We start from the raw sequence: 24925 nt of genomic DNA, 5'->3' as shown, positions 1-24925 counted from the left end.
AAATACATGAAACATAATGGAGACTAGAGGGGCGCTCAGAGAGAGTGTACCTCGACCAAGATGAGCGTGCCGAAATTTAATGGGTTCTTCCTTGGGTCATGCCTCGCCCGCCTCCCCCCACCTCGCCACAAAATTTAATGGAAATCAGTTCAGCTGTTTTGGACTCCTCCTGCTGACAGACAGATGAGCAAATGGCAATAAGAACATAACGTGGCAAAGATAAAAAGTGTGAGTAAAGGCCTAGATACAGTAGAGTACAATAAAAGGGTGGAGGGAGATCTTTATTCTAATAAAATGGTGAACACATGGAGAGATCCAGCCCTCCGTTTTTTGCTCTCTACCTCTTCCTCTTCTGACTATCCCGTCCCTGAATACTATAATCTCTCTGCATCATTTCCATTCATCTCCAAAAAAGGTAAGCCCAACCTTTGCCCCTTGCTCTGACTCGTAATTGTTGTAGTGTACTTATCAGTGTGGCCAGTTGATAAATTTAACACAAGAGATCTAAGTCAAGAGACACACACTTTAGATTGTGCAAACTGTGGTGAAAAGGTGTTTAGTGTAGTTGAAAACAAAACTTGTGTTTAGAGAACTGGTTTCAAGCGTTAATTTGGAGACACAGTCTTTACAGTATGGAGCTGCAGTGTTGAGGTCTTGCTGTTACATGTACTCAATAAATGGCGAGCCAGTCTCAGCTGTTAATCATGAATCACCCCTTTAAAATTTACTTTGGAACAAACGTCAGTGTGATAAGAACTCTTTAAAATAATAGAAACCATCTTTGATGTACACATTTAACGAGTGTTTTGTTTTGGGCTTATTACCTATAGGCTATTGCGTTTGATGTGTAAAAAAAAGAAGTTTTTATACAATGCTAACCTCTACCAGTCATTGGCTTAAGCTAAAGCTGAATTCTGAGCAATCAGTGTCCTTATTGTGCTAAGTTAAGCTAACTGTCATCATGTTTACTGCACGGCAGTGGCATTGATCTCCTCATCAAACTGCAACACAGCAAACAAGCACAGTTCCCAAAATGTAAAACTATACTTTAAAAGTTGTCAATGTCCTTTCAGCCCTGTGAGGTCGGTTCTGTGCTCAGAGATCTGTCCCAGGTGATTAGAGGAAACAGATAACCATTTAAGAAAGAGACACAAATCTCTACACTGGGAGAATGAGCTGCTCAGAATATAGACGTGCAACAGTTTTTTCCGTGCTGTTGTCTTCCCATAGCGACACTGATCAGTATTGGTAATTGATACGTAGACCTGTGCTTGTAAAATCAATCCAGGCAGCGACGTCTGTCCACCAGTACGGTGTGAAACAGTCAATCATGCATGTCAGCTCTCTGTCTAAAATATTCTATCCTCCTTCATTGCTTTGCTGTGCACAGACAGAAACAAAAATGTTTCTGTCTCTTCACACACACACAATCAAACACATTTATGAGCTTCACTCTCTCTCCACATCTCCATCGACAAGTCCAGATTTACTGCCTCCATTTCTTAACCAGACACCAGAGTGTATATATTCACATAGACATAACTAAATATGTTGCTGCTGAGGGCCTATACAGCACTCATTCATATCGACTGTGCATGCACTGCAGCCCATTGTGTGTCCATTTGCATGGATAGCTGCACATTTATCTGTACTGTAGGCCATAGTGCAGACTTGTGTATGGACGTATGGAGATTTACACCAGTTTTAACCCTGGGGTTAGCCATCAGTATTGATTAGAACAGACTTAGACTGATTTTAATCCCTGCTCTGCCCGAGACTATCGATCAGGGCGCTGAGCTTTCAAGTGGGTTTAACGACCTACCTGCCCCTCCTCCTGTCCCTCGCTCCCCTGTTTCAGATGTGCTCTTTTTCTACTCAGGCAGGAGCGGCAGAGGTTTGTTATTACAAACCAAAGCAGAAGTGACGCGAGGTGTTAAACTTGGACCCACGAGCCCAAACACTCCTCTTACACGCTCCTTTTTCAACACTAAACCAGGATGTGACAGCGAGCCGCCTCTAAAATATGACTGCACTCATGCTTCTCCTATCCTGAGTTTGTGTAGGTCATAATAAAGCGAGAGACAAGATGAATCTGGGCACCTCGACAGCAATGTCACGGTAAAAATACCTGGTAATGAATTATGACCACTCAACCAGAGGTGGGAGCTTCGACTCATGTCTTTATGGGTCCTCTGAAGACAGTTATATGGGACAACATGGGAGTCTTATAGCAGCCCTGGTGCCTTGGGACTTGGGTAGTGTTGTGAATTTATAGTTCCACAGAATGGTCACCTCTCTGATTGGTCCAGGACAATAACGCTGAAAATTGAGAGCCTGGCTTTCAAAGTCGCATAGATATATTTCAGTGTGTGTTTGTGTGTGCGTTTGCCCGCCTGTCCCATGCAGACATATGAATTTGAGAGCATTTCTCATGGTGGGAACATTTGTCACTGTGTGCATGAGCGTTTGTGGGAATGTGTGTGTGAGGGATGGTTACCGGGCTTGCCGTTTCTCCTCCATTTGTCCTCCCAGAGGCAGATTGGGGCGAAAGGGGGAATAAATTGGAGAAAGAGAATAAATCAATGCTAAACTGAGCACCAGTGAGACCTCCTAACCCTGACACTGTCACACGCGTGCAAAATGTAAAACGTGTCCATATATCGCCACAAAACCTCTACTCACACACACAAGTTGAGATAAAGGAGGAGAAAGGGCTTGTGGGTAATTTCTTTAGTGGTGTGAATTGTATTGTGCATATAAACATGGATGAAATGTTGACTGCCTCCCATTATTATTATTATTATTATTATTATTATTATTATTATTATTAAATGAAGCCAAAATATCCTGGATATTAAAGTTGAAGGGTGCCATCTTGTGCCAATGACGCCATTCAGTGCCAGAGTGGTTGGATAGAACAGCAGTCTTAACTGTCAATCATGACATTTCACCCTGTTTTTAATAGCATCAAATATCTAATTAAAGCCAAACTTACTGGAAAAATGAACACTTGAACAAATAAGTGTGATAAGAAGAACTACCCAAAATGACAGAAAATCATCAAGACAATAGTATTTGATGTATACTTTGACTTTTTAGTTTAGACTGTGTCTGATCCACCAACATGGAGGAGGCTATACTGCAACCAGCCACCACGGGGCGTTAAAGATGCTTTGGCTTCACTTTTGGGAAGCTGTCATGTCCTCCATCTTTATATACAGTCTATAGTTCAAACCCAGACTAGGTGACATCCTCACCAACTGTTGAGCCTCCTGACACGTCAGTGTGCACACTTCAACTCCCACCACCACTTCAACTTCTGCAGGCGTTTTTGTCTTCAGCTTTCAGCCTCCACACATCAACGTTGTTATATATATATATATATATATATATATACATATATATGTGTATATATAACGTTTCAACAACAGCCAATGTCAACTGCTTTCATCTCTTTCTCTGTACATGACAGTTCAACTGCTTTCATCTTTCACGCTGCAACTGTCAGTTCACTGTTAAATTAAAAACCCAACGGCTTTCATCGATTGCACCTCAAAGAGACGCTTCAAACCCTTTCAGTGCTTCAACTTCCAACTGTAAAAGCTGGTACTTAAAGTGGAACCCATTCAGCATCTCAGATGCTAACGATTTACATTTTGATAGTGTTTGCACTTGCATTTGTCAGCATAAGAAAGTACTCTTTAAAGCCCTTACAAGGAACTTTCCATTTTGGCACCTCTGTGGACAAAAGCAGTAGTGTTTCCAGTGTCTCCTGTCGTAAAAACCTTGGTCTGGCCAGCATGTGAATTTGTTTTGAAGGAGTGAAAAAAAAGACACAGCGGTGAAGTAATGTATATTGTTGTTGGAGTAGGATTGCTAACTGTTATATAACAACATTATAATTTTCTTTTAGTACCGTTCATACTCTAACCCTAACCCTTCTGGAAATCGTTTTCATCTGAACTCCCCAGTGGTCTGACATTGAGAATATTTTATAGAAAAGGCCAATTTTCTCCCTGATTTTCTCCTCTGCTGTTGTAGGTCAAAAGAATGAAAGGAGAACGTTTTTATTACCGGTTTAGTACGTTTAATTTGAACCGTTTTCTTGTACCTATTTAGGGTCTTTTGTTGCATGTGTGTGAGGAAACGAGCTGGATGTGTACACTGAGCTGAGGCTGCACGTTTGAGGCTGCAGATGGAGCTGGGCGCTGGCGGTTTGGGGGCAGAGAGAGTGTATAGATTGGGATTATGGAGGTGCACTGGGGAAAGGCTCTTCAGTGAGTTTTCTATTCAACTTAAGTCCTCTAAGACCTCCTCATCTCTTCTGAGAGCAGCAAGCTGAGATCTGATCTAATGCTGAGTGCCACATGTGAGTGTGTGTGTGTGTGTGTGTGTGTGTGTGTGCCAGAGAGAGACACAACACTTTGATGAGAGCCTGCTGGGGATGTGTGTTTGTGTGTGTAATGAACAAGTGTGTGCATGTATGCTTGTGTGCTTATGTTTAGGGGTAATGAAGGAGTCCATGGTTTATATATTTCTCTGTGTGTACGCCCATGTCCGTGCACTCTCCCTCATCCCTGAAGTGTTGTTTGGGGTATTCTGCGCAGGTTTTGCTCAGGGGGGAGTTGGGTTCTTGGGGTCTTGCATTCAGATGTAATTAGCCCAGACAATGGCCTGGTTAAAGCTGGAATCCTCCGAGCCCCCTCTCTCTTTGATTGTGTGGGCCAGCTGTGGAGGAATGGCCATTATCTCCCTGTGTCCGGCAGCATAAAGAAGCCCCCCCCCTTTCTGCCCTGGTTACCCCTGCGTAAGAGGGTTCCCACAGGGGGAGGGACACGGGCCGGTCACACACACTGGCCGGGAGAAAGTGAAAGCAACCAGAACACTGGTTCCCTGGCAAACATTAATTCAGATAAATGGCTTCACCTCACACTTGAACCACTCTTTCTCAAAGTAATGCAGGTGAGCAGGCAGCACTGTTTACACAAGAGCCAAAAATCTCCCCCGATCGACATGTACATGCCTTTATTATATAGGTGTTTCCATGTGTGTGTGTATGTGTGTGTTTGTTTGTTTTTGTTTGGTGTGTGTGCCTTTCAATCATAAATATCTCATAGAGAGTTCCACCCGCGCACAGGGACACTTAGGCCCATTAGACTTGTGAAGAAATTGAATCTTTACAGCACTGGGGCCATATAATTACTGTTAATTTAATGCTCAGATTCTCCATCATTAACTCTCACTGTTGAATACAGAGCGAGTTACAAGGCGAAACAGAGACAGTGTATGTGTTGAGCCTACGGAGCTGTGTTGACAGCGCAACTCGGCCCTTTGACTGAATTAACAGCGACCTCTTCCTCTTGTAAGAACAGGACTCGCATCGTTTATGCGTTATTAGGTCCTGTAATTGGGCAGCCAGTAGTTTGCATATTAGTCTATTAGGGTAATATGTTTTGCTTCTCTCAAAACACGGCTTGCCAGAGCCCCTGGCGACACATTTGGTAATTCTCAGAATTACACCCTGATCATAAACCAGTGTTCTTTCAATCTCTATAATTCAGGGTACGTTGGTGTACACGCATCCTCAGCTTGATAAGATTTATTGATTAAGCTATCACTGCCTATTTAGGATTCAATTGCATCATGGTCTTGAACAATATCTGACTTTAAATTTGACATATATTCTGCATATTTCATTTGATCCCTTGGATGTTGCACAGCATCTCTGTCTGAAAATCAAACATCCATTTGTCTTTCGATGTTCCTGTAACCTCTAAATAGCTGTTACGTTTTACAGCTGGTGAACCACTTTGAGCCAATAAAATCACATCACCTAAATAACAGTAGTTACCAAAGTAGGTCCAGGGACCCCTCTATAGGGTCTGCGAGGGTTTTAGAGGGGCCTCAACAGAATTAGGATTATTTTCATTTCAATATCATCACATTCGTTTGAAGACAGGACGGGCAGACAGTGCAAAAGCAGCGATGAATTCTACCACACTATGGTGTTAGTTTCTTGGTCAAGTCTTGCTAAGTGTTATCAACACAAATAGTATGATGCTAATGTTGCAACTGGATTCACTGTTGTTTAATCCAATTAAAACACCTCCCTTTTTTTAAATGATGTTATTTCTCAATTTATTTTTTGTTTTGTTGTCAGGGACAAATACACTAAAACTAAGAAAAGCTGTCCAGTGTCAGTATCATAATGTTTCTAGAAGGGCTTTCCTGAAAACATTGGGTTAAGAAGAGGGATAAAAGATGGATAAAGATAATAGAGAGAAATAAAAAGGTGACAAATACAATATACTCTAAAACACATAAAAAAAACATCACAGACTGTACTCCATGGGCAGAATTCCAGGATTTTACTTGATTAAAAGGTGTTGGAACAAATAGTTTTTTTTACAGAATTAAACTTTACAACTCTCAGTCTCTGGATTACAGAGAGGCTGAGCAATAAGGCCATTGAAACTAGTTATGGAACTCGTTATATTTTCCGTTACTTAATCACTTATTATGCAAATTCTATCTTTCTTTTTGAGATGTGTAGTTCACAATGAAAATATAAATAATTCCACAGCATTATTGTGCACTTATCGTGTTTCATTGTTATTTATAGCACTTTATTCCATTTATATATTTTCACTTGCTGCTACATGGCCCCTTGCCATCGAGTTCATTGGTTCCTGCTACTGCTGTATGTAGAACAGGTATGAGTGTAGCAGGGAGGAGTGTCCTCTTGTTAGAGTAGTGCTATAGGCCTGCTGTGAATCTGAGAGTGATCCAGTGTTGTTGGTGTAAAACAGGAGAAGTTTGTGTTTAAATTTGTGGCCCTCTTATTACCCACAGAGAATGTGGAACTTAAAACTTAAAATCTTGTATTTACTTAAAATGTGGCTGCTGGTAACTTGTTCTTATTCCTTCTTATATTTCTTTCTAAGCTTTTCAAAGACTCTCTGTGGGTTTCACCTGAGAGGTATAAACCAACTGGACATGTGTGAAAATATCAGTGGATTTAGAAATAGCAAGGTATTGTCAGATGTCGATTTCTTGACTTTTAAATTTTAAATGAAAATCTGGAATTTTTCCAAATACGTTTTCTCTGTTCCTGTATATATGAAGTGGAATCTTGAGTAAATGCTCCAATTCTTTCCACCACTGTTTTATTGTGAGACTGTTTCTCATGGAAACAATTGGAACCATGGTTAGTTATCTCTGTGTTTTGTGCATTGAAATCTGCATTTTTTCCCCCTCATCCATACTGAAATTCAACAAGTTTGGAGAAACCAGGCCTCACGTGCCACTGTGGGTGCTTCCATCTCAAAGTTTACCCAACAAGCAGGTGGAAGGGGGCGCGATGGGCGCAGAGGATCCATTCTTGCGGCCTCCTCTGTTTGGCCCCGAGTTGCCCTCTCCACTCGCCCCCCATTATTTGTCCCGGCGGCCGAGCGCGCGGCTCCAATGAGCCCTTTGGAACGGAACGAAAAGAAGGAGCGAGCTGCAGCTGTGACGTGGGCGTCGTTGTTCCATTCAGCGCGTTCGCCATGGCAACGGGGCCGAGGCCCTGGAAGCACGTAGCCCCTCTTCTCTAGACGGCGTCCTGAGGGCAAAGAGGCAGCTGGAAGTTTCTCCCCATGATCACCGCACATGGCGCAAAATCTCCCAGCCACTGCACCTCACTTTAAACATATACGATTGTGGTTAAATCAACTTAAGGAGTTTTGAGAATTTGGACCATGAACCTTTTTTTCCTGTGCGCAAAGATGTGGCCTCAACATCAATGCATGTGTTTCTTATGCAACTTTTACGCACCGTTTTGACGCACAGACCCAATAAATGTGACCCACTGACCCACATCAAGTGGAAAAAACTACTTTCCAACGGATAGAAATGTGTCTTTTCTTTTTCTTATTGCTGAGCTTGTTCGGTCTTTTCTGCGCGATCTCTCCCTCCACTTTGTGCTCCAGCACGCTGCAGGACTGCTTGTATTGTTGGGCAGAGTGATTGGGGTTTCTGTACAATCTCCCGTGACCAATGAGCGGGGTGCTGTCAGGGGTAACCACATCTGTCAACCGTTCTTGGCCAATAAAGAGCGGAGCGAGGCGGACCACAGGTGCGCGCCTCTGCGTCCCCTTGGCACAGCGCCCGGGAGATGCTGGAGAGAGACGCCGAGCTGCCCCGTGGCGCAAAAGAGTTACTGTCAAAGGCAGCCTCCTTTTAACTCCAGCTATCACTCTGGCTCCGATAGTTATGGCGACCGCAACGTCCAACCACTACAGCGTGCTCACCACCCCCAGCAGCGCGCCGCCGCCGCACTCGGAGTCCGGGAGCATGCAGCAGGCGGCAGCGTACAGGGACGCGCACACCCTGCTCCAGAACGACTACAGCACGTTACCGGGCGGTGGACATCCGCTCAGCCACGCGCACCAGTGGATCACGGCGCTGTCTCACGGTGACAGCGGGGCACCCTGGCCGTCCAGTCCCCTCGGAGAGCAGGACGTGAAGCCCGTGCTGCACGACAGTGACCGAGAGGAGCTGCAGAACTCCAGCAGTCTGCAGCAGCAGCAACAGCGACACCCTCACCTAGCGCACCAGCAGGCGCATCACGACGCCAGAGCATGGCGAACCAGCACAGCCACCACGCACATCCCCGGTATGGCGACATCTGAGGGCCAGAGCCTGGTGTATTCCCAGTCCGGCTTCGGCCTGATGCCGGGGGGAGAGCAAGGGGGGATGCATCACCACCCCCTCCGGGATGAGGACCACCACAGCCACAGTCCGCATCTCAGCGATCACGGAGGCGGCCCCGGGGCCCACCAGCAGTCTCTCTCGCACCATCACCAGCACGGGGGCCACCAGGACCATTCAGACGAAGACACACCGACCTCCGACGAGTTGGAGCAGTTTGCCAAGCAGTTCAAGCAGCGGCGCATCAAGCTGGGCTTCACCCAGGCGGACGTGGGACTGGCTCTGGGGACGCTGTATGGAAACGTCTTCTCTCAGACCACCATTTGCAGGTTCGAGGCGCTTCAGCTCAGCTTCAAAAACATGTGCAAACTCAAACCCTTGTTGAACAAGTGGCTGGAGGAGGCGGACTCCACGTCGGGGAGCCCCACCAGCCTGGATAAAATCGCGGCGCAGGGGAGGAAAAGGAAAAAGAGGACCTCCATCGAGGTGGGCGTCAAGGGGGCTCTGGAGAGCCATTTTCTCAAATGTCCAAAACCCGGAGCGGCGGAAATCAACTCCCTGGCGGACAGTCTGCAGCTGGAGAAGGAGGTGGTGAGGGTTTGGTTCTGTAACCGGCGACAGAAGGAGAAGAGAATGACCCCCGTTGGGGGACAGATACCGGGAGGAGAGGACATGTACGGGGACACCCCTCCTCACCACGGAGCACAGACTCCAGTGCAGTGACCTCAGTTTTATCCTGAGCCACACACGGACCCCATCACGGAGGTATAAGTCCTTCCTTATTTCTTTGACTCTGTGCTTGAACCGCTCGGAACTGGACATCAGCCAGTTGTAATGTTGGACCCTTGACGGACACAGCGGGGAGATACAGTGGCGCAGAAAATACGCATAGCGGAGATGATAGAGAAGGTTCATGGCGCGGAGCTGCCAGGCGCATTGGGATACGACTGGCGCGTGAAAACCAAAAAAAAAGCGAAAAGAAAAAAAGAAAAGAAATCACAAATCTGCTTTTCTACACCTTCAAGGCGCCGGTGTGTGGTTATTTAAGGTGTCATTACAGGGGGACAGAGGCAGGGTGTGTGTTGATGTGGACACGAGGTTGTCCACAGGGGGAAAATATAAAAACAAGCTCCAGGCGTGATGTGGAAGAGTCGCAGCCAGAGTCAGAGTCAGAGTGGGTAAATAAACGCCATCTTTCCATCATAACAAGAGCAACAGGGGTTCTTCATTCACACACACAGGGAGAAAGAAAGAGAGAGAGAGAGAGAGAGAGACATGGGGCTGAAATGGCAGACACCTGCTGTAGCCTATGTGAAAAATGAAGGCCAATATCAACCAATATTATTATTATTATTCTTTTATGATCACTATTATTATGTAATCATCATGATCAATCAAAATGTATTGATCTAATGTCAAATGCATCAATATATTTAATATTATGTACATTTATAAATTTTATTTTGTCTCAATGTGGTAAAGAAAACAATCTGACATTGCAATAAATTCTAAATAATGATAATAATAATAATATTGTTTATTGGTTGATGCTTTTCTTTCCGTGCAGACTTCGCTGGGCGCCTGTTTACAGTGTGTTTTTTGCTGTTTATTATCTTATTTCTGTACTTTTCCAAAATGCTGTGAAACGATAAAGACCAAGACTGTCCGGCTGGAACACTCGAAGCAGTTCAGCCCATTTTTGCCTTCCTTTCCTATAAGAAGAAGAAGAAGAAGAAGAAGAAAAAAACACAGAAATATAAAAAAAACAACAAAAAAGAAAAAATTTGAAAATAATGAGAATTATAAAAAAAAAAAATCAAAAAACTGAATATATCCTGGTACCAGCTCTGGCCGCAGTGGCTCCACTACTTCTACTGTATGACTCATTCATTCACTGAGAAGACAATTTGTGGGATGTATCTCCATTCGTTTTCGTATGGCTTCGTTTGTTTGTATGTTTGTTTGTTTGTTCTGTTTTCTCTGTCGGTCTGTGCCAAAGCACAAACACAGACACGTGCTCTTGTGCCACTTTAATCCTGTGATTTATTAACCTGATCTGATGGTGGAGGGTTAAATGGGGAAATCCAGCAGTGAAGTTGGAGATTTTATTCTCTGACTCAAATTCAAAGATAAAATATAGATTTTTTTTTTTAAGAAACAAAAATCCAACTGAAGGGTGCACATGACTGGAGAGGAAATATAATATCTGAATCATAATGTGAATTTTAGAGGAGTTACAGAAGTTTTGTGCATTTCAAAAAACTTTATCAACCCAAGGCCAAGTTAACAATGTCAAAGTGGATCAATAACCAAACGATCAACTCCATTTACATTTTTTTCTCATCACTAATTCATAAAAAAAATCCGCATAGCAAGATTTTTAGACGATTTTTACGCATTTCAAAGGCACATTGCATAATTCTAATGATAATTCACGTTTGGCCTGATATTGTTTTAATCCCTGAAAAAAGACAATAACGTCATTCTGAACTCCTTCAGCTGAATTTGAGTTTCTGAGGTGAAAAGAGGAAAAAAAAAAAAAAAATCAACCAAACCAAAACAAAATCGCATTGACCTGAAATCTGTGATCAAACCAAGAAGGAGGTGGAGAAAGAAATCAACGATTGCACAATTTCTATATGCTTTTTTGTCATTAAATCGTAATTGTTTTCTACAACACTTCAGTCTTTGGCACGTTTGTTCAGCTCCAAGAGAAGAAACGAGAAGCAGCTTTTTGTTTTTGTTTCTCTCCCCTCGTGCGCGGCCTCGCATTGTAATGATGGATTTTTATCAATCCGTCTCGGCTGCTTAAAATTGTCCTTCAGCTGTTTTGTGTGCTTGCTGCCGCTGATGTTGTTGTGTGGGGAGATGATATAATCCGTGAAGACGCTCTCACACACACACACACAGTTAGTGTGTGAGGGCCTCAAATTGAAATACATGGCGTTTAATGAGACTAATATTTTTAATCAGGGACAAATATGAGTGCTAATTGACAATTATGACGAAAGATGTCAGGACAATGGATGCAGTTTGTGCACAGGCCTGTGTGTAGACGATGAATCAAGAAGGGGAGATGTCATGTAGGCCCAACTACAATTAAGGTGTATAGGACACAAGGTGGTCCAATACAAATAATATTAATCAGACTTATTTGAGTTTTTGGGAAAAAAATTGGTCTTTGTCTTTATTTTACACCATAAAATAATTGTAAACAAGTCTTATTTATCATTTTGACATATGATGTTTTTAAGAAAATGCAAAATAGAGTGAGTACACAATATAACATTTACAAAATGAGAAGCAGGTGAGCCCAGTGTAAATAAACATTATTTCAGGGATTTTGTTGCAGAAAGATTTTGTTATTATTTTTTATTATTATTTGTATTATTTTATTTTTATTTCACCTGTTAGATTTGAGGTTTTCTTAATTTTTTTTTATCATATCTTTGTTTCCTTATGTTTTTCTTCACCTCATGTTTAATTCTTATTATTATTATAAGCTTGAGTGGATCATTGGCCATCTCAGGAATTAGTGTGCTGATGCCATCTTGTGGATGTTAGTAGTAGTAGTGGTGGGTAAAGGCTTGGAGATGAATGTAGGATGATTACTTCATTGACAGTGACTGTTCATGCAGGGATGGATTTATATATTTATTTTATTTATTTATCATGCTTCTTTCTAAATAATAATTGTGTAACTGTCTCAGTGCTATTTCCAGGGTTTAAAGAGTGTATCTACCAGAGCAGAATTTAATTCCGATTCATTCTGATTCTTGTATTTTAGAACAATATAATTCCACCAAGATCCTGTATTTATTTCACCAGACGCATTTTACTCGTGTTGGTTTAGCCTTATGAAACACTTCACTTTTCAGGCCCAAAATTTAAAGTAATTTCCTTAGAAGTTTTCTGGACAGAATGATGCGTCACTGAGGGAACATTTCAAAGATAAATTCTTTGATAGGAAAAAGAGTTTAGCTACAGTTGTGTAGAATTAACAAGCTGCTGTCATATTGTTAGGGTTTTTTGGGGGCATGACTATGCCATGTAAAGAAAGCTTGCAAAAACATGCACATGTAATTGACAACATGTCGAACAAAGGTCCAATTAATTAAAAAGAGCTTTATTTTGAAGGGGTTAATAATTGGTGTTGGTGAACCCTGATTTATGACCTCCTAAAATCCTGGCTACAGCCCCTCTTAGAAATTATGATCCTTATCTGTGTCTGCCTTATCCTGATTAATTCACATTAATGCATTTATTTAAAATTAATGAATAATTGAGATTTTTATCAGAAAGTGTGAATGAAATATTTCATAGTCTCATCTCAGCTTTTATTTTGAAATATGCGCCAGTGTGTGGCGTTTTAGGGCCAAAAGAATGAACGTGTGTGTGTGTGAGTGTGTGTGTGTGTGTGTGTTTGCATGTTAAGTCAGGCCTAAACACAGCTCTCTGGAGGACCCTATTGCCTGGATTCTGTCCTATCAGCAGGCGACCATCTGCCCTCCTCCTGGCCCTCACGCTCCTACAGGCATCCTCTGCATTATTCATATCTCCACACACACACACACACACACACACACACACACGCACAAGCACACACACTTTTGTTTATGTACACAACATCCCACCTCACACATCATGCATACAACTAGACAGCCCCACACACACGTGCACACACAGCTGCTACCTCTGACTGTACGCTGTCTCCGACTCACCAGAGCCTCTTTACAGTCTGGTGTCATCGTCAGCTCTGAATCGTCTCCTCTGTCTTGTGTCTCCCAGGGATTCTGCACAATGTAGACACACATGCAATCAGCCAGATTACCAGTCGTCTGTCCAACACCGTTTTGTGTCTTTCCCTCATTTCATGCACCTTTTCTCACCCGAACCCCACGCTCCGTCTCCACAGTGGTGCTCCCACCATTTGCCTTTTCTCTTCCTCTGCCCTCCTTTTTCTCTGTGCTCCTCCAAAGCTCCAGCACGAGCACAAAGAAAAGGGCAGAGAGCTAATCCTCCAGCATTGTTGGGTGGGCTTAGTATTGTCGTATGGTAGCAAGCACAGAGGGAGAGGGATTATGAGACAGATATATGCCAGAGTATACCCACCTCAAAGTGTTGATACAGAGCAGTTTCTCCTAAGAGACTTTATCTACGGTAGATATGATTTTAACACAGTAACAGAGGCAAAACCAGAGGAAAATAACACAGCTATATTTAATGAAATATTATGAGTAATCCATTTTCATACAGCTTTTTATCTCTATGTATGATACATTCATAAGAATCTTTTTTTTAAATGTTAGAGCGTTTTATTTTAGGTCATTTCCACAATTTTAACCCCCTCCCCAGTTTTCTTATTTACAGTTTGATGAGAATCCACAAGTGTTTCAGCACACACACACACACACAACACCAGGAGACATTATGGCTTCTAAAGTCTATAAGCAGAAATCTCAATGAGAAAGTGACACACGACCTCTGACCTTTAAGTGGTGAGGAACACTGAGACGGATGAATTTGCCCACGGATGCTGATCTGGAAGGATTTTCTTTTTCCTGTAATGGGTTTGCAGCAGATGAGGGACTAACACCAAACTGCTGGAATAGTGTGACGTTATGAAAGGAGTCTTTACATTTACCAAATGACACGTCAAAACGTAGACAAACATGCAATCGCAGCAATGACTGGCGAGGTGAAAATGTGCATTTTCTTCAAAATCCACAGTATTGCACTAAAACACACAGATCTATAAATTCATTTTAAGACAACACATGTGAACATAATAAAGAAGAATTGTGCAAAATAACAATATTCAAACACATCCAACATCATTATCACTTATATAACGCACACTAAATAAATACATAATAAATAAATAAATAAATAATGATGTATAAAAACATATGCTGGCAGTGGCATAAAGTAAATGGCTTAAAGAGTTAGTTGTAATAAGGCTAAATCTGACTGTTGATGAGAGAAGGCAAGAACATGCAGGCAAGGGGTTTTAAGACACAAAACGAAAATTCAGTTTCTTAAGTATCAGGCTGTATTATTGTACTGAAAATAAACTGCAGCACACACATAAAGGCTGATCTGTCCACGTGTCCATTATCTCCTCTCGAAAGGCTTCGTATAGGTTTGGATTTTGACAGAGAACCCAGAGTGTAACTCCTCCAGTGAAGAGGCTACACCGAGAATAATTAAATCAATTCTGTCATTAAATCATCATTAAACTCTTTAGTTAAACCCTCTGACAATCATCATTATCAACACCGTGGTTCTACTGAAACATCAGACTCTTAACATTCCCTTAATGAAACATATTTGCTAAGTGCAAATTTCAATTTTGACGTTTTGATCTCTACTTCCTATTTATTTCACAATATACCGCTACATTTTACTGCTGCATATCTTTGAGTTATATAAGTATAATTTCTGTGCATCATCTACACGAGCAGAGGCCGACCAATCATGAATTTTAGTGAATAGTAGTTGATATTTGATCCAAAATTTTTTCAAAAGACATAATAGAAAATTGTGACCCTCGAGCTGCACGAGACATTTAGTTGAACTTGCACGATGTAAAAGTGTAATAGAGACACTGCTCATGTAAGATCGTCGACATATTTTTGGCTTTACTGTTCTGCGATTTATTTAATCTGGCCAACATATGCACACAACACAAGTATATCTGCATTACTGCCTGTTACAGCAATTTCAGTACATTTTTAGTTTGATCCAGTTGCTGAAATTAATGAATTTGCCAGATGTAAAATTGCAAAAATCTTTTTGGAGTTAAATTTTTGTTTACTTTGACTTATACATTTCTGCCGTTGCCCAAAAGCAAAATAATTTAAAATGGAGGAGGCTATCGCAGCTAACGAGTGGTGATACTTTAAGCTATCATAGCTTGTTAGCAGCACTGAATTTTTCTTTAACCCTCTACAGCCAGAGTATAAACAGCTCCACAAAAGGTTTGAAGACACTTGAATGTGTGTGTGTGTTTGGGAGAAAAATGTTCCTCAGCACTGCTTCATCATACAAACAGACGGTGACTCATCCATGCACAACATGAACAGAAGTGAACACACTGTACACCCCTTGCTTGCATCCATACAAGCAGCCTGAACACGCAACATGTCGGCACGTGCATTTGCTGAATGACAAACACACATAAAACCCGCACCTCGCTATCGCACAGCCCGCCCACCACGCAGTCTAGCATCAAATTCGCTCTCTTATTGCTTTACATAACGTCTTCTGAGCAATTCATCATTTTGAAATGTGAAGCAGGTGACACAAAAACTAAACCGCTAGCAGAGTAAAAACAAAAGTACTTTTCATGATCCGTCTGCTACATATTTGATTTGCCCAGAGGCACCGAACACCCAAACTGTGTCACGACGTCAAACTCAAATAGGCCAGCTTAGAAATGCAGATAAAAGCATCCACATGAAGTGTAAAGGGATGTTTTCATTGGCATGTGCCAGCCATGCACATTCATTCAGATTATATATCTATTCAATCTATTCCTACATGATTGTTTGCCTCGCTCCTAATGCATGTCAATGTCTGAGTGACTGATGTCCTGAAAGACAAACAGGGTCCTGAAAGTAAAGCTGTGTCTCAATTCAGGGGTCACAGCGGCGCGACCTGGCTTTCCCGTTTAAAAGGCTCCTACAAATGCGGCCAGCAAGAAACAAAGACTCAAACAAGTGGGCCTATCTGACTCAACCTATCCCAGCATGCACAGCGATTCAGAGACAAACCATGTGGTAATGGCAACGAGAGGTGCAAAGCTCGAGTATCACACCTCAATCGGCCGAAAAGCCTATGGTACATGTTTAAAAGAAGCAAGGGGCATTAAAACGTTCTCCTCGTATCCAACCAAGTAGGAACGGAGGAACGGGCTGGTGACGGTTCGCATGGCCCAGGAACGAGGTGGGTTTCCTGTGCTGTGCAGACCTCTTCCTCTGAATGTAGCTGCTCCTGAATTGAGACACAGATTATATGTTGCCATATAATTCTAAGGATGTGGGATTTTCTTTTTTTTGGCAAAATAAGAATCTTAATAAGACAAAATAAAGTTTCAAAGTGCTTTTACAGTCTAATATCTACTATCTGCAACTGCACTCTTTAAATATGGGCAACAGAAAACGACTGTAATATCCCAGTTGTGTAGACGGACACACACAAGAAGTCATGATGTGATCCTAGACCAGCGGAGTGGGTAATCATGGAGACTATTACAAGACAATTTGTGTCCAACACAAAATTGATTTCACAGAGGAAACACAGACATTATTTACACCATATCACAGAGGGGATGATTTTATATTTGCAAGCTATCTATACTATTTATACTCATGTAGAATTAAATATTCTATCTATTAAATCCGAGAATCCGATCAGATCCTTTTATATATGTACACTGACTCGTCTTCGTTCACATGAATCCTGTACAGTTCCCTACATGTGGACGACATATCATTACAAGGCGTTTGAGGGTTTGGTTAGTCGAAAACTCACACAAGGCCGGGCGGTGCAAGTTGCTACGGGGGACGAGGGGGCCACACGCATGTAGTTGCCGAGGTTACAGCAACGGGATGACAGGTAGAAGGTTGTGACTGCAGATGATGTCGACCATGTGGAGGAGTTTCTCAGCAGCGGCGTCATTCAACTCCTGGTTTTAAAACTTCTTTCTTTTCAATCTTTTTCTGTATCTCTTCTCTTTTCCTTTAAATGCTGCCTCCTTTTTTCTTCTGTCCTTCTCTGACTTTTTAAACTATCCTTCACTCCCTTTCCCTCTATACAGATCATTCCTCCACTACAGTTAAACCTCTACATCCTCGGTTTCTCCACACCAGAAATACTCCCCAGTTATTTTCTGTTCTAAGAGGTAGGGGGGCATGTGTGCAGGCGGGACACAGCGCCCTCCTGTGGTGTGCACGTATGTAGCCGTGTACGTTTTGTCAACACTTGAGCTGGTCTATTTCAGAGCACTCTGTGTCCATGTCAGAGTCATAAAGCGAGTGGCCTGTGGGGTCGCTGTCGGGGGACGGCGACGGGACGTCCTGTGGAGTGTGGGCTTGGGAAATGTGTGTGTTTGTGTCTTCCTGGAAAGTGTCCGTGCAGGAGTAGAGACCCAGGTCAGGGAGTTTGGAGGGCGAGTCGCTGCCCTCGGTGTCGGTGTAGTAGAAGTCCTCCAGGTCCACGAACCACTCGGGCCAGAAGCGCCGCCGGATACGCTCACAGTACATGGCCAGGTTGATCAGCTCACCTGGACGGGACAGAGAAGAGAGTTGGTGAGGTGTGCAGGTACATGCAGGCCTACTGACACATAAAACACCCGTTAATCTTAATTAATTAATTAATTAATTTTTCATTTTGCAGAAAAATAAATGCCTACAATTTTGGCAAGTGATTGAGTTTGTAAGTCATTTTCTTTTTTTTTATACAAGTTCCAAGATTATTAATGACAAACTGAGATAAACAGGTATGGCTAAAGAAAACATGATTAGTTTGTGAGTGACTCAACCTTTTTCTTTCACACTACCCTTCAATCAGTGAATCATTCCTGTATAATGTTGTAGAGATAATAATAAAGTAAGTTAGTCCAAAACCGGAAGTTGTGTTTGACATGTTAGGGTAGAGTGAATACACATTTACAACAGGTTCAGGAGGTTCACACTTAATAGGAATTAAAAATAGTTATTATTATAAACCATCTATCCACTGATGTTAAAACTGAAAGTGTTGTTTAGATTATCACCTTTGATTAGCTGCTCCGGACGTGTTCCTGGTAGTGTCCACATAGCAGGAGCCAGGTGACTGAACACTGCAGCGTCTACTGTGGAAAGCTTCGAGCCCATAAGGTACTTCTTATCACCTGAGGACAAAAAAAAAAAAAGATTTACCTCACACAAAAAAAGAACAATTGCATAAACGTGATTTCCCTCACACTGCCGCTTATAAACACCTGCTGTATTTTAAAGAGATTGAATGGAGATTAAAAGAAAACTTCAGGCCACAAAGTAAAAGGCATCAGAGATTAGATGATGCCTTTAGGTTTGTAAAACATGAACCTCAGCAAGCACTATCAACTCTCTCCTACATAAAGTGAGGTTTATAGACTGCAATGTTATATTTCACCACAGGAGGTCAGTACTTAGCTATACTTTCCTTCTCTGCAGCCACTAAACCACAAACAACATGATGTCTAGGTTGTTGTTCTCTAGGCACACACTGAAAAACGAATAAATGTGTTGAGCTGCTTCCAGGTGGAACAATCTCTTTCTACACAGTGGACTCATAAATACTTTTTAAATTCCTATTATGCAGCGATAGTGTTTATATTTTGATTTAAGAGACCTGGAGTGGATCATAAGAACTCTTACAATTATATTATAAAAGATTCTATTCCCATGAATGATGAGCATCATCATTTATATGTTTTAAAAAGGATGTCTAGATTCATCACCTAGTATAGTGGCCAGGGTGCGCATGTCCTTCTCCATCAGGGCGTAAACCTCGTCCTTAGAAAACCGCCCGATCCCGTGCCCATACATCTCCCTCTTGACGATCCCACCCGTCAGGTGACTCAGGATCCACTTGAGCAGGTCACTCAGCGGTCCGCTCACCGACAACATCTTCTGGGTCTCCTCTAGATTGTCCACCCACTGACAGTAAGCTATGGTCCTGGGACACAAACATACATGTGCATTTGTACAGGAGGAGGAGGAGGAAAAAGAAGAAAGAGGAGGAGGGGAGGAGGAGTAAAAAGGGAAAACAGAAGAACTTCTTTGGCTTGAAACAACACTCCATAACATCAACAGCAAACCCACAGGTCCCTCACCAGTAGAAATGTTCCTCCACCATTTTGGTGATGGCGCGGGACATGGCCTTCTCCTGCGGTGTCAGGCTCTTGTTGAGGCTCATGCCCAGCCTCTCCTCCAGGAAGTCAATGATGAACTCTGAGCCAAACACCTGCTCCTTGTTGTACTCGATCCACGGCATCTTACCCTGCGGCGAAAGCTTCCCGTCAAAGTAGTTCTGCAGGGGAGGAACAGGGGAAGAAGAAGATGAAACAATGCAGAAAAGAGAAAGTTGGTTGGTTTTAGGTTAAGAACGGGTGAATTACATTATAATTGGATCTATAGAAACTTTTAATGGTTATTTAAATTGTTCTTTGCAGGAAACTGAGTGACTGAAAACCTCCTCCCTATCACCTGTAATTTACTGGTGCACTTTTAGACAGATGAGGTAGGATTTCAGTTTTTTTGTTTTTCTTTCTTTACCTGGTAGGGAAGGTCAACCATGCGGAGGTAGGTCTCCATTTTAAGGCAGAAAGGGGACAGGGACGGGACGCCACTTTTGGGCCTCGAGAATTGGTGGAGTATGATGGCATCTTTAGAGTCCAGCTCTTCCTCCTTTCTGTGGAAGTGAAGAGGAACAAGGCTGCATGTCAAGTAGAAAGACAGGTTTGAAAACACAAACTGTGCAATATCAACAAAGGCAGACCCATCGCACTAAATGATGATAACTTAAGGATCATTTTGAGGCCCTCTCTTGTCTGTCAGTTATTTTGCTTTCTGTTGTTTTCACATGCTTATATAAATAAAATTGTAGTACTCCAATATAAGTGTACTAATTAAACTGGAGTTAACAGGAAGTAGGGACAGATCCAAAGGCAGGGAAAGGGGGGGCACTGGCCCCAGCAATTTGTTAAGACTTTGTATGTTTGTGAAGTACATAATGTGCTTTAATAACTTAAATGAAATCTAAATATATTCAATTATATGTGGTGTTGTTCAGAGCAATAAGAGCAAACAAATATTGACTTTACACATCATATCATAACCCCCAACATATTGTTTTAACTGTTATTCAGAAGTAGTGCCTTTAATTTTGACATTAAAGGCTTTTTACTCTAATCTATTTAAATCTTATTCTACTCTGTCAATCATATGATAAACCAAGTGGCTGTGATTGATTGGATCAATGAAATGATCTGCAGCCGGGGCCCTTTTAACTGGCCCCTGAGTGACTGCGGGCCCCGGGGCCATTAACACTGGGCTGGGGAGGAAACTGCAGTGTCAAAAATAATACAGGCCGCCTCTTCTGAAAGGTTGTGGTGCGTTCAAGTGCATCACGCTTGAGACGCTCGGCAGCAGGAGGAGCTGTCTATTCCTCTGTGGTGCTGAAATGCCTGCCGAGTCTTGTCTAGGGATAATGTTACGGATGCAACACTATGTAAGGATGGAGGCTGTAGTAAAATGGATATATCAGGAGATATATAAGGAGAGAGAGCTGCAATACTTAACATTAGACTGGAAAAAAACATCAGTATAAATGAATCTTTCACTGCACAACAAACCTGCTTTTACACCATAAACATCTAAAAATCGACACAACGACAACAACATTTATAAGAACACCACTCTGCTCTGTCACTAGAAATACAATCACATGAATAACCTTTTTATCTTATTCCCTTAAGAGACCACAGATGTGTCATCCATGCGGACTGTGAAGTGTCCTTCTACAAACTGTGCAGCTGAGGGCCCGGCCTGCATGAAACCCGAGATGACAGACGACAACAGACTAGGTCAGTCTTGCTTCCTGCCAATATACAATCAGTATTAATGGATGAAGATATACAGACTTCTACAAGATATAAATCCTGTCACAGCTCCCACTACAATGGTGTGTTTGGCCTTTAACGTCTGACTGTTTACATCAGAGGTTGTAATGGGATTTTTTTAAAGATTGAAAACTGGTAAATAAAGCAAACTGAAGGTGAATCCATATATTAGGTGTCAAATCGTCCTTGAGATACACTGAAAGTGACCTGCTGTCTCAGTCTATAATGTCCATTCACGTGACGTGGGAGCTGTGTGTTATAGGCCCACACACATCACCAACAAACAACATGGAGGACGAGCTGTTTGAAAAGGTGTGATTCAGATTTTTGAAAAAAATCCAACTGAATGAAAAGCCTATTTGCAACCGGAGGCTCTCATCATTAATAATTAAGGTCAAATGAGCCAATAAAGGTGTGGATCTCCTGATGGTGAGTGTTTGTGAGGAGGATGTTGGGCTGGGGGGGGGGGTTACATCACAACCCACCCACTCACGATTTCTTATTCTCCCCTGACTCCTCTCGCTCCCCCTCCCACCCTGAGCAGATTAAGTAATATCACCCCCCCTCCCCCCGGTGAAAATACAGCAGGCGATGGGTGAAATGTGAATAATATTGAGAAGCACAGCGGGTGTTGAGTTAGTTTGCAGCGGCCTGACAGTGCTGATGCTCTGCAGGCTCCTCGCTCAGCCTCGGTACCTGATGGAGAGCAGTTCGTGCAGCAGATAGGCAGCGGCAGCGAGCAGAGCCCCTCCGGTCAGATACAGCGTCTTCCTCCACCACGAGTCCGAGCCCAGAGCGGACATGATCCCGCTGTGGTCCTGCAGGGGGTAGGCGATGATGCACCCATAAAACGACAGCTGCTCGCCGGCGCCCAGCGGGCCGCAGGAGAAGCTCCGGTTCTGGCCGAGATCAACCACACAAGACCGCGTCCAGGCGAACCCGACGCGCCAGTACATGCTCTCTGTCTCGGGCCACTTTCCGCCTCACTCCGGCTTCTCGGGGAGTCATCCGCGGGGGCTTCATGGGCGCCGGGGGCCGCGGGGCGACGGGGTGAGCGGCGGCCGGCCGGACACTAGCGTCTCGCCCGGGGCTTGTCCCCGCAGCGGGGTCGACATCCTCCGCTGCCCGCTCGGAGCTCGCTGGTTGTGGCCTCCCTCCCTCACCTCTCACCGTCAAGCCACGCGAACGGAAACACGCAGATTCCGGTCACAGCCTACAAAATAAAAGTCGGTGTAAAGGTCGTGTTTCGCAACATTCATGGACAAATAAAAGTAACTACACGATTTCCTATTGAGAGTTTGTATTAGATATAAGGGCAAGGAAAAGGAAGGAAAACAATGAATGCATACATTAATGAATCAAATAATAAATAAAAATAGATAGACAGACAGATGGATAGATATACAGCTAATATATAAATATACACATACTTACTTACTTACATGCTGAGATATCACTACTAACACCTCAATTATTATAAGGTGCTGTGGCTTAGTTGGTCAAAGTGCCTGTCTAGTAAACAGGAGACCCTGGGTTCAAATCCCAGCAGTACCTTATATAGAGCCAATCTCTTAGTAACAACTATCATAAATTAGATCTGCATTGAAATTTAATGGGTTCTTCCCTGACCAATACAACAACCTTCCACCAAGTTTCAAGGTAATCTGCCTCGTTATTTTTGTGGCATTAGACCTAAAACAAACTAGCAAATAAAGCAATATAACTAGCCCCACTGCTTTATTAAGGTGCTGTGGCTTAGTTGGTCAAAGCGCCTGTCTAGTAAACAGGAGATCCTGGGTTCAAATCCCAGCAGTACCTCATATAGAGCCAATCTCTTCGTAACAACTCTCATAAATTAGTCCTGATCCAGATCTACATCGGTATTTAATGGATTCTTCCCTGACCAATACCACAACCTTCCAATATGTTATGTGATAGTGTGCCTCGTTATTCTTGTGTAATTTGACCCCAAATCAAACTACCAAATAAAACAATACTACTAACCCAACATCAAGGTGCTGTGGCTTAGTTGGTCAAAGCGCCTGTCTAGTAAACAGGAGATCCTGGGTTCAAATCCCAGCAGTACCTCACATAGAGCCAATCTCTTAGTAACAACTACCTCAATTACAACATGTACCTATTAAAGCACATGGACATTTACATAGTTGAAATATAAGGAACTACTATGGCGCTTTAAGTGTGCACCCCCAACAGTCCCTTAAATATAATCAAGCTGCACCAAATCTCACACACTCATAAATATTAGTTTCCTATATCTGCCTGATTTGATTCATCAAGATCCATTCTTATTTCTCTTGGAAGACAGTGAAAATGTTGGAAAACGCCTTATCTCACAATGTTAGAAGAGGATCTGTCCTCTGATCCAGATCAGCGTCAATATTGAATGGGTTCTTCCCTGACCATTACCACAACCTTCCACCAAGTTTCAAGGTAATCTGCCTCGTTATTTTTGTGGCTTTAGACCTAAATCAAACTAGCAAATAAAGCAATATAACTAGCCCCACTGCTTTATTAAGGTGCTGTGGCTTAGTTGGTCAAAGCGCCTGTCTAGTAAACAGGAGATCCTGGATTCAAATCCCAGCAGTACCTCACATAGAGCCAATCTCTTAGTAACAACTCTCATAAATTAGTCCTGATCCAGATCTGCAACGAAATTTAATGGATTCTTCCCTGACCAATACCACAACCTTCCAATATGTTATGTGATAATCTACTTTGTTATTCTTGTGTAATTTGACCCACAATCAAACTAGGACATAAAACAATACTACTAATCCCACATCAAGGTGCTGTGGCTTAGTTGGTCAAAGCGCCTGTCTAGTAAACAGGAGATCCTGGGTTCAAATCCCAGCAGTACCTCAGAAAAAACCAATCTCTTAGTAACAACCGCTGCAATTATAACATGTACCTATTAAAGCACTCATTCATTCACATTGTTGAAATACTGTATAAGGAACTACTATGGTACTATGATTGTGTACCTCAAACAGTCCCTTAACTTTAATCGACCTGCACCAAATCTCACACACTCATAAATTTCCAAAATGTGCCTGATTTTATTGATCAAAATCCATTTTTCTCTGGGAAGAGAGTGAAAATTTCAAAAAACATCTTATCTCACAATGTTTAAGAAAGGATCTGCTCCCTGATCCAGATCTGCATCAAAATTTAATATGTTCTTCCCTGACCAATACCACAACCTTCCAATAAGTTACATGATAATCTACCTCATTATTTTTGTATAATCAGACCTACAATCAATACACAAAGTACCACTATCAACCCCACAAGTTTCATCAAGGTGCTGTGGCTTAGTTGGTCAAAGCGCCTGTCTTGTAAACAGGAGATCCTGGGTTCAAATCCCAGCAGTACCTTATATAAAGCCAATCTCTTCGTAACAACTCTCATAAATTAGTTCTGATCTGCATTGATATTTAATGGATTCTTCCCTGACCATTACCACAACCTTCCAATATGTTATGTGATAATCTGACTCAATATTCTTGTGTAATTGGACCCAAAATTAAACTACCAAATAAAACAATACCACTATTTCCTCACCAA

At 42.5% G+C, this 24925-nt stretch overlaps 2 protein-coding genes, 1 long non-coding RNA gene and 6 other non-coding genes across 9 annotated transcripts in view; 8 read left to right on the top strand and 1 right to left on the bottom strand.

Moving 5' to 3' along the window:
- LOC138405534 (uncharacterized) overlaps positions 1-24925 on the top strand; it is a 50772-nt gene that overhangs the window by 23332 nt on the left and 2515 nt on the right. Inside the window, exon 3 of the long non-coding RNA XR_011239298.1 lies at positions 21197-21304. This is a non-coding gene — a long non-coding RNA (uncharacterized lncRNA). The remainder of the gene's footprint in view (positions 1-21196; positions 21305-24925) is intronic.
- pou3f2a (POU class 3 homeobox 2a) lies at positions 7901-10842 on the top strand. Its single transcript, XM_020091509.2, has one exon. It carries the CDS (start codon positions 8038-8040, stop codon positions 9412-9414), a length of 1377 nt encoding a protein of 458 aa, XP_019947068.1. The 5' UTR covers positions 7901-8037; the 3' UTR covers positions 9415-10842.
- Positions 13888-22529, bottom strand: faxca (failed axon connections homolog, metaxin like GST domain containing a). Its single transcript, XM_020091529.2, has 6 exons — positions 22037-22529; positions 19995-20130; positions 19553-19749; positions 19178-19395; positions 18470-18586; positions 13888-17977 (listed from the first exon to the last, which is right to left on the bottom strand). Exons 1-6 carry the CDS (start codon positions 22294-22296, stop codon positions 17670-17672), a joined length of 1236 nt encoding a protein of 411 aa, XP_019947088.2. The 5' UTR covers positions 22297-22529; the 3' UTR covers positions 13888-17669.
- trnat-agu (transfer RNA threonine (anticodon AGU)) lies at positions 22821-22894 on the top strand. Its single transcript has one exon. It is a non-coding gene; the product is annotated as a tRNA-Thr (tRNA).
- trnat-agu (transfer RNA threonine (anticodon AGU)) lies at positions 23085-23158 on the top strand. The gene has a single exon. It is a non-coding gene; the product is annotated as a tRNA-Thr (tRNA).
- On the top strand, positions 23355-23428 carry trnat-agu (transfer RNA threonine (anticodon AGU)). The gene has a single exon. It is a non-coding gene; the product is annotated as a tRNA-Thr (tRNA).
- On the top strand, positions 23877-23950 carry trnat-agu (transfer RNA threonine (anticodon AGU)). The gene has a single exon. It is a non-coding gene; the product is annotated as a tRNA-Thr (tRNA).
- trnat-agu (transfer RNA threonine (anticodon AGU)) lies at positions 24147-24220 on the top strand. Its single transcript has one exon. It is a non-coding gene; the product is annotated as a tRNA-Thr (tRNA).
- trnat-ugu (transfer RNA threonine (anticodon UGU)) lies at positions 24662-24735 on the top strand. The gene has a single exon. It is a non-coding gene; the product is annotated as a tRNA-Thr (tRNA).

The sequence above is a fragment of the Paralichthys olivaceus genome, chromosome 19, assembly GCF_024713975.1.
Source record: "Paralichthys olivaceus isolate ysfri-2021 chromosome 19, ASM2471397v2, whole genome shotgun sequence".
Taxonomy (NCBI): Eukaryota; Metazoa; Chordata; class Actinopteri; order Pleuronectiformes; family Paralichthyidae; genus Paralichthys; species Paralichthys olivaceus.
The sequence above is the reverse complement of the archived record's forward strand: the minus strand, read 5'-3'. Positions and strand labels throughout refer to the sequence as shown.

Coding starts and splice junctions, on each gene's coding strand:
- pou3f2a (XM_020091509.2), top strand. CDS start 8,038: ATGAGCGGGGTGCTGTCAGGGGTAACCACATCTGTCAACCGTTCTTGG.
- faxca (XM_020091529.2), bottom strand. CDS start 22,296: ATGTACTGGCGCGTCGGGTTCGCCTGGACGCGGTCTTGTGTGGTTGAT. Junction 20,131..22,036: donor CACGAACTGCTCTCCATCAG/GTACCGAGGCTG, acceptor TCACTTCCACAG/AAAGGAGGAAGAGCTGGACT. Junction 18,587..19,177: donor CACCCTGGCCACTATACTAG/GTGATGAATCTA, acceptor TTTTGTCCTCAG/GTGATAAGAAGTACCTTATG.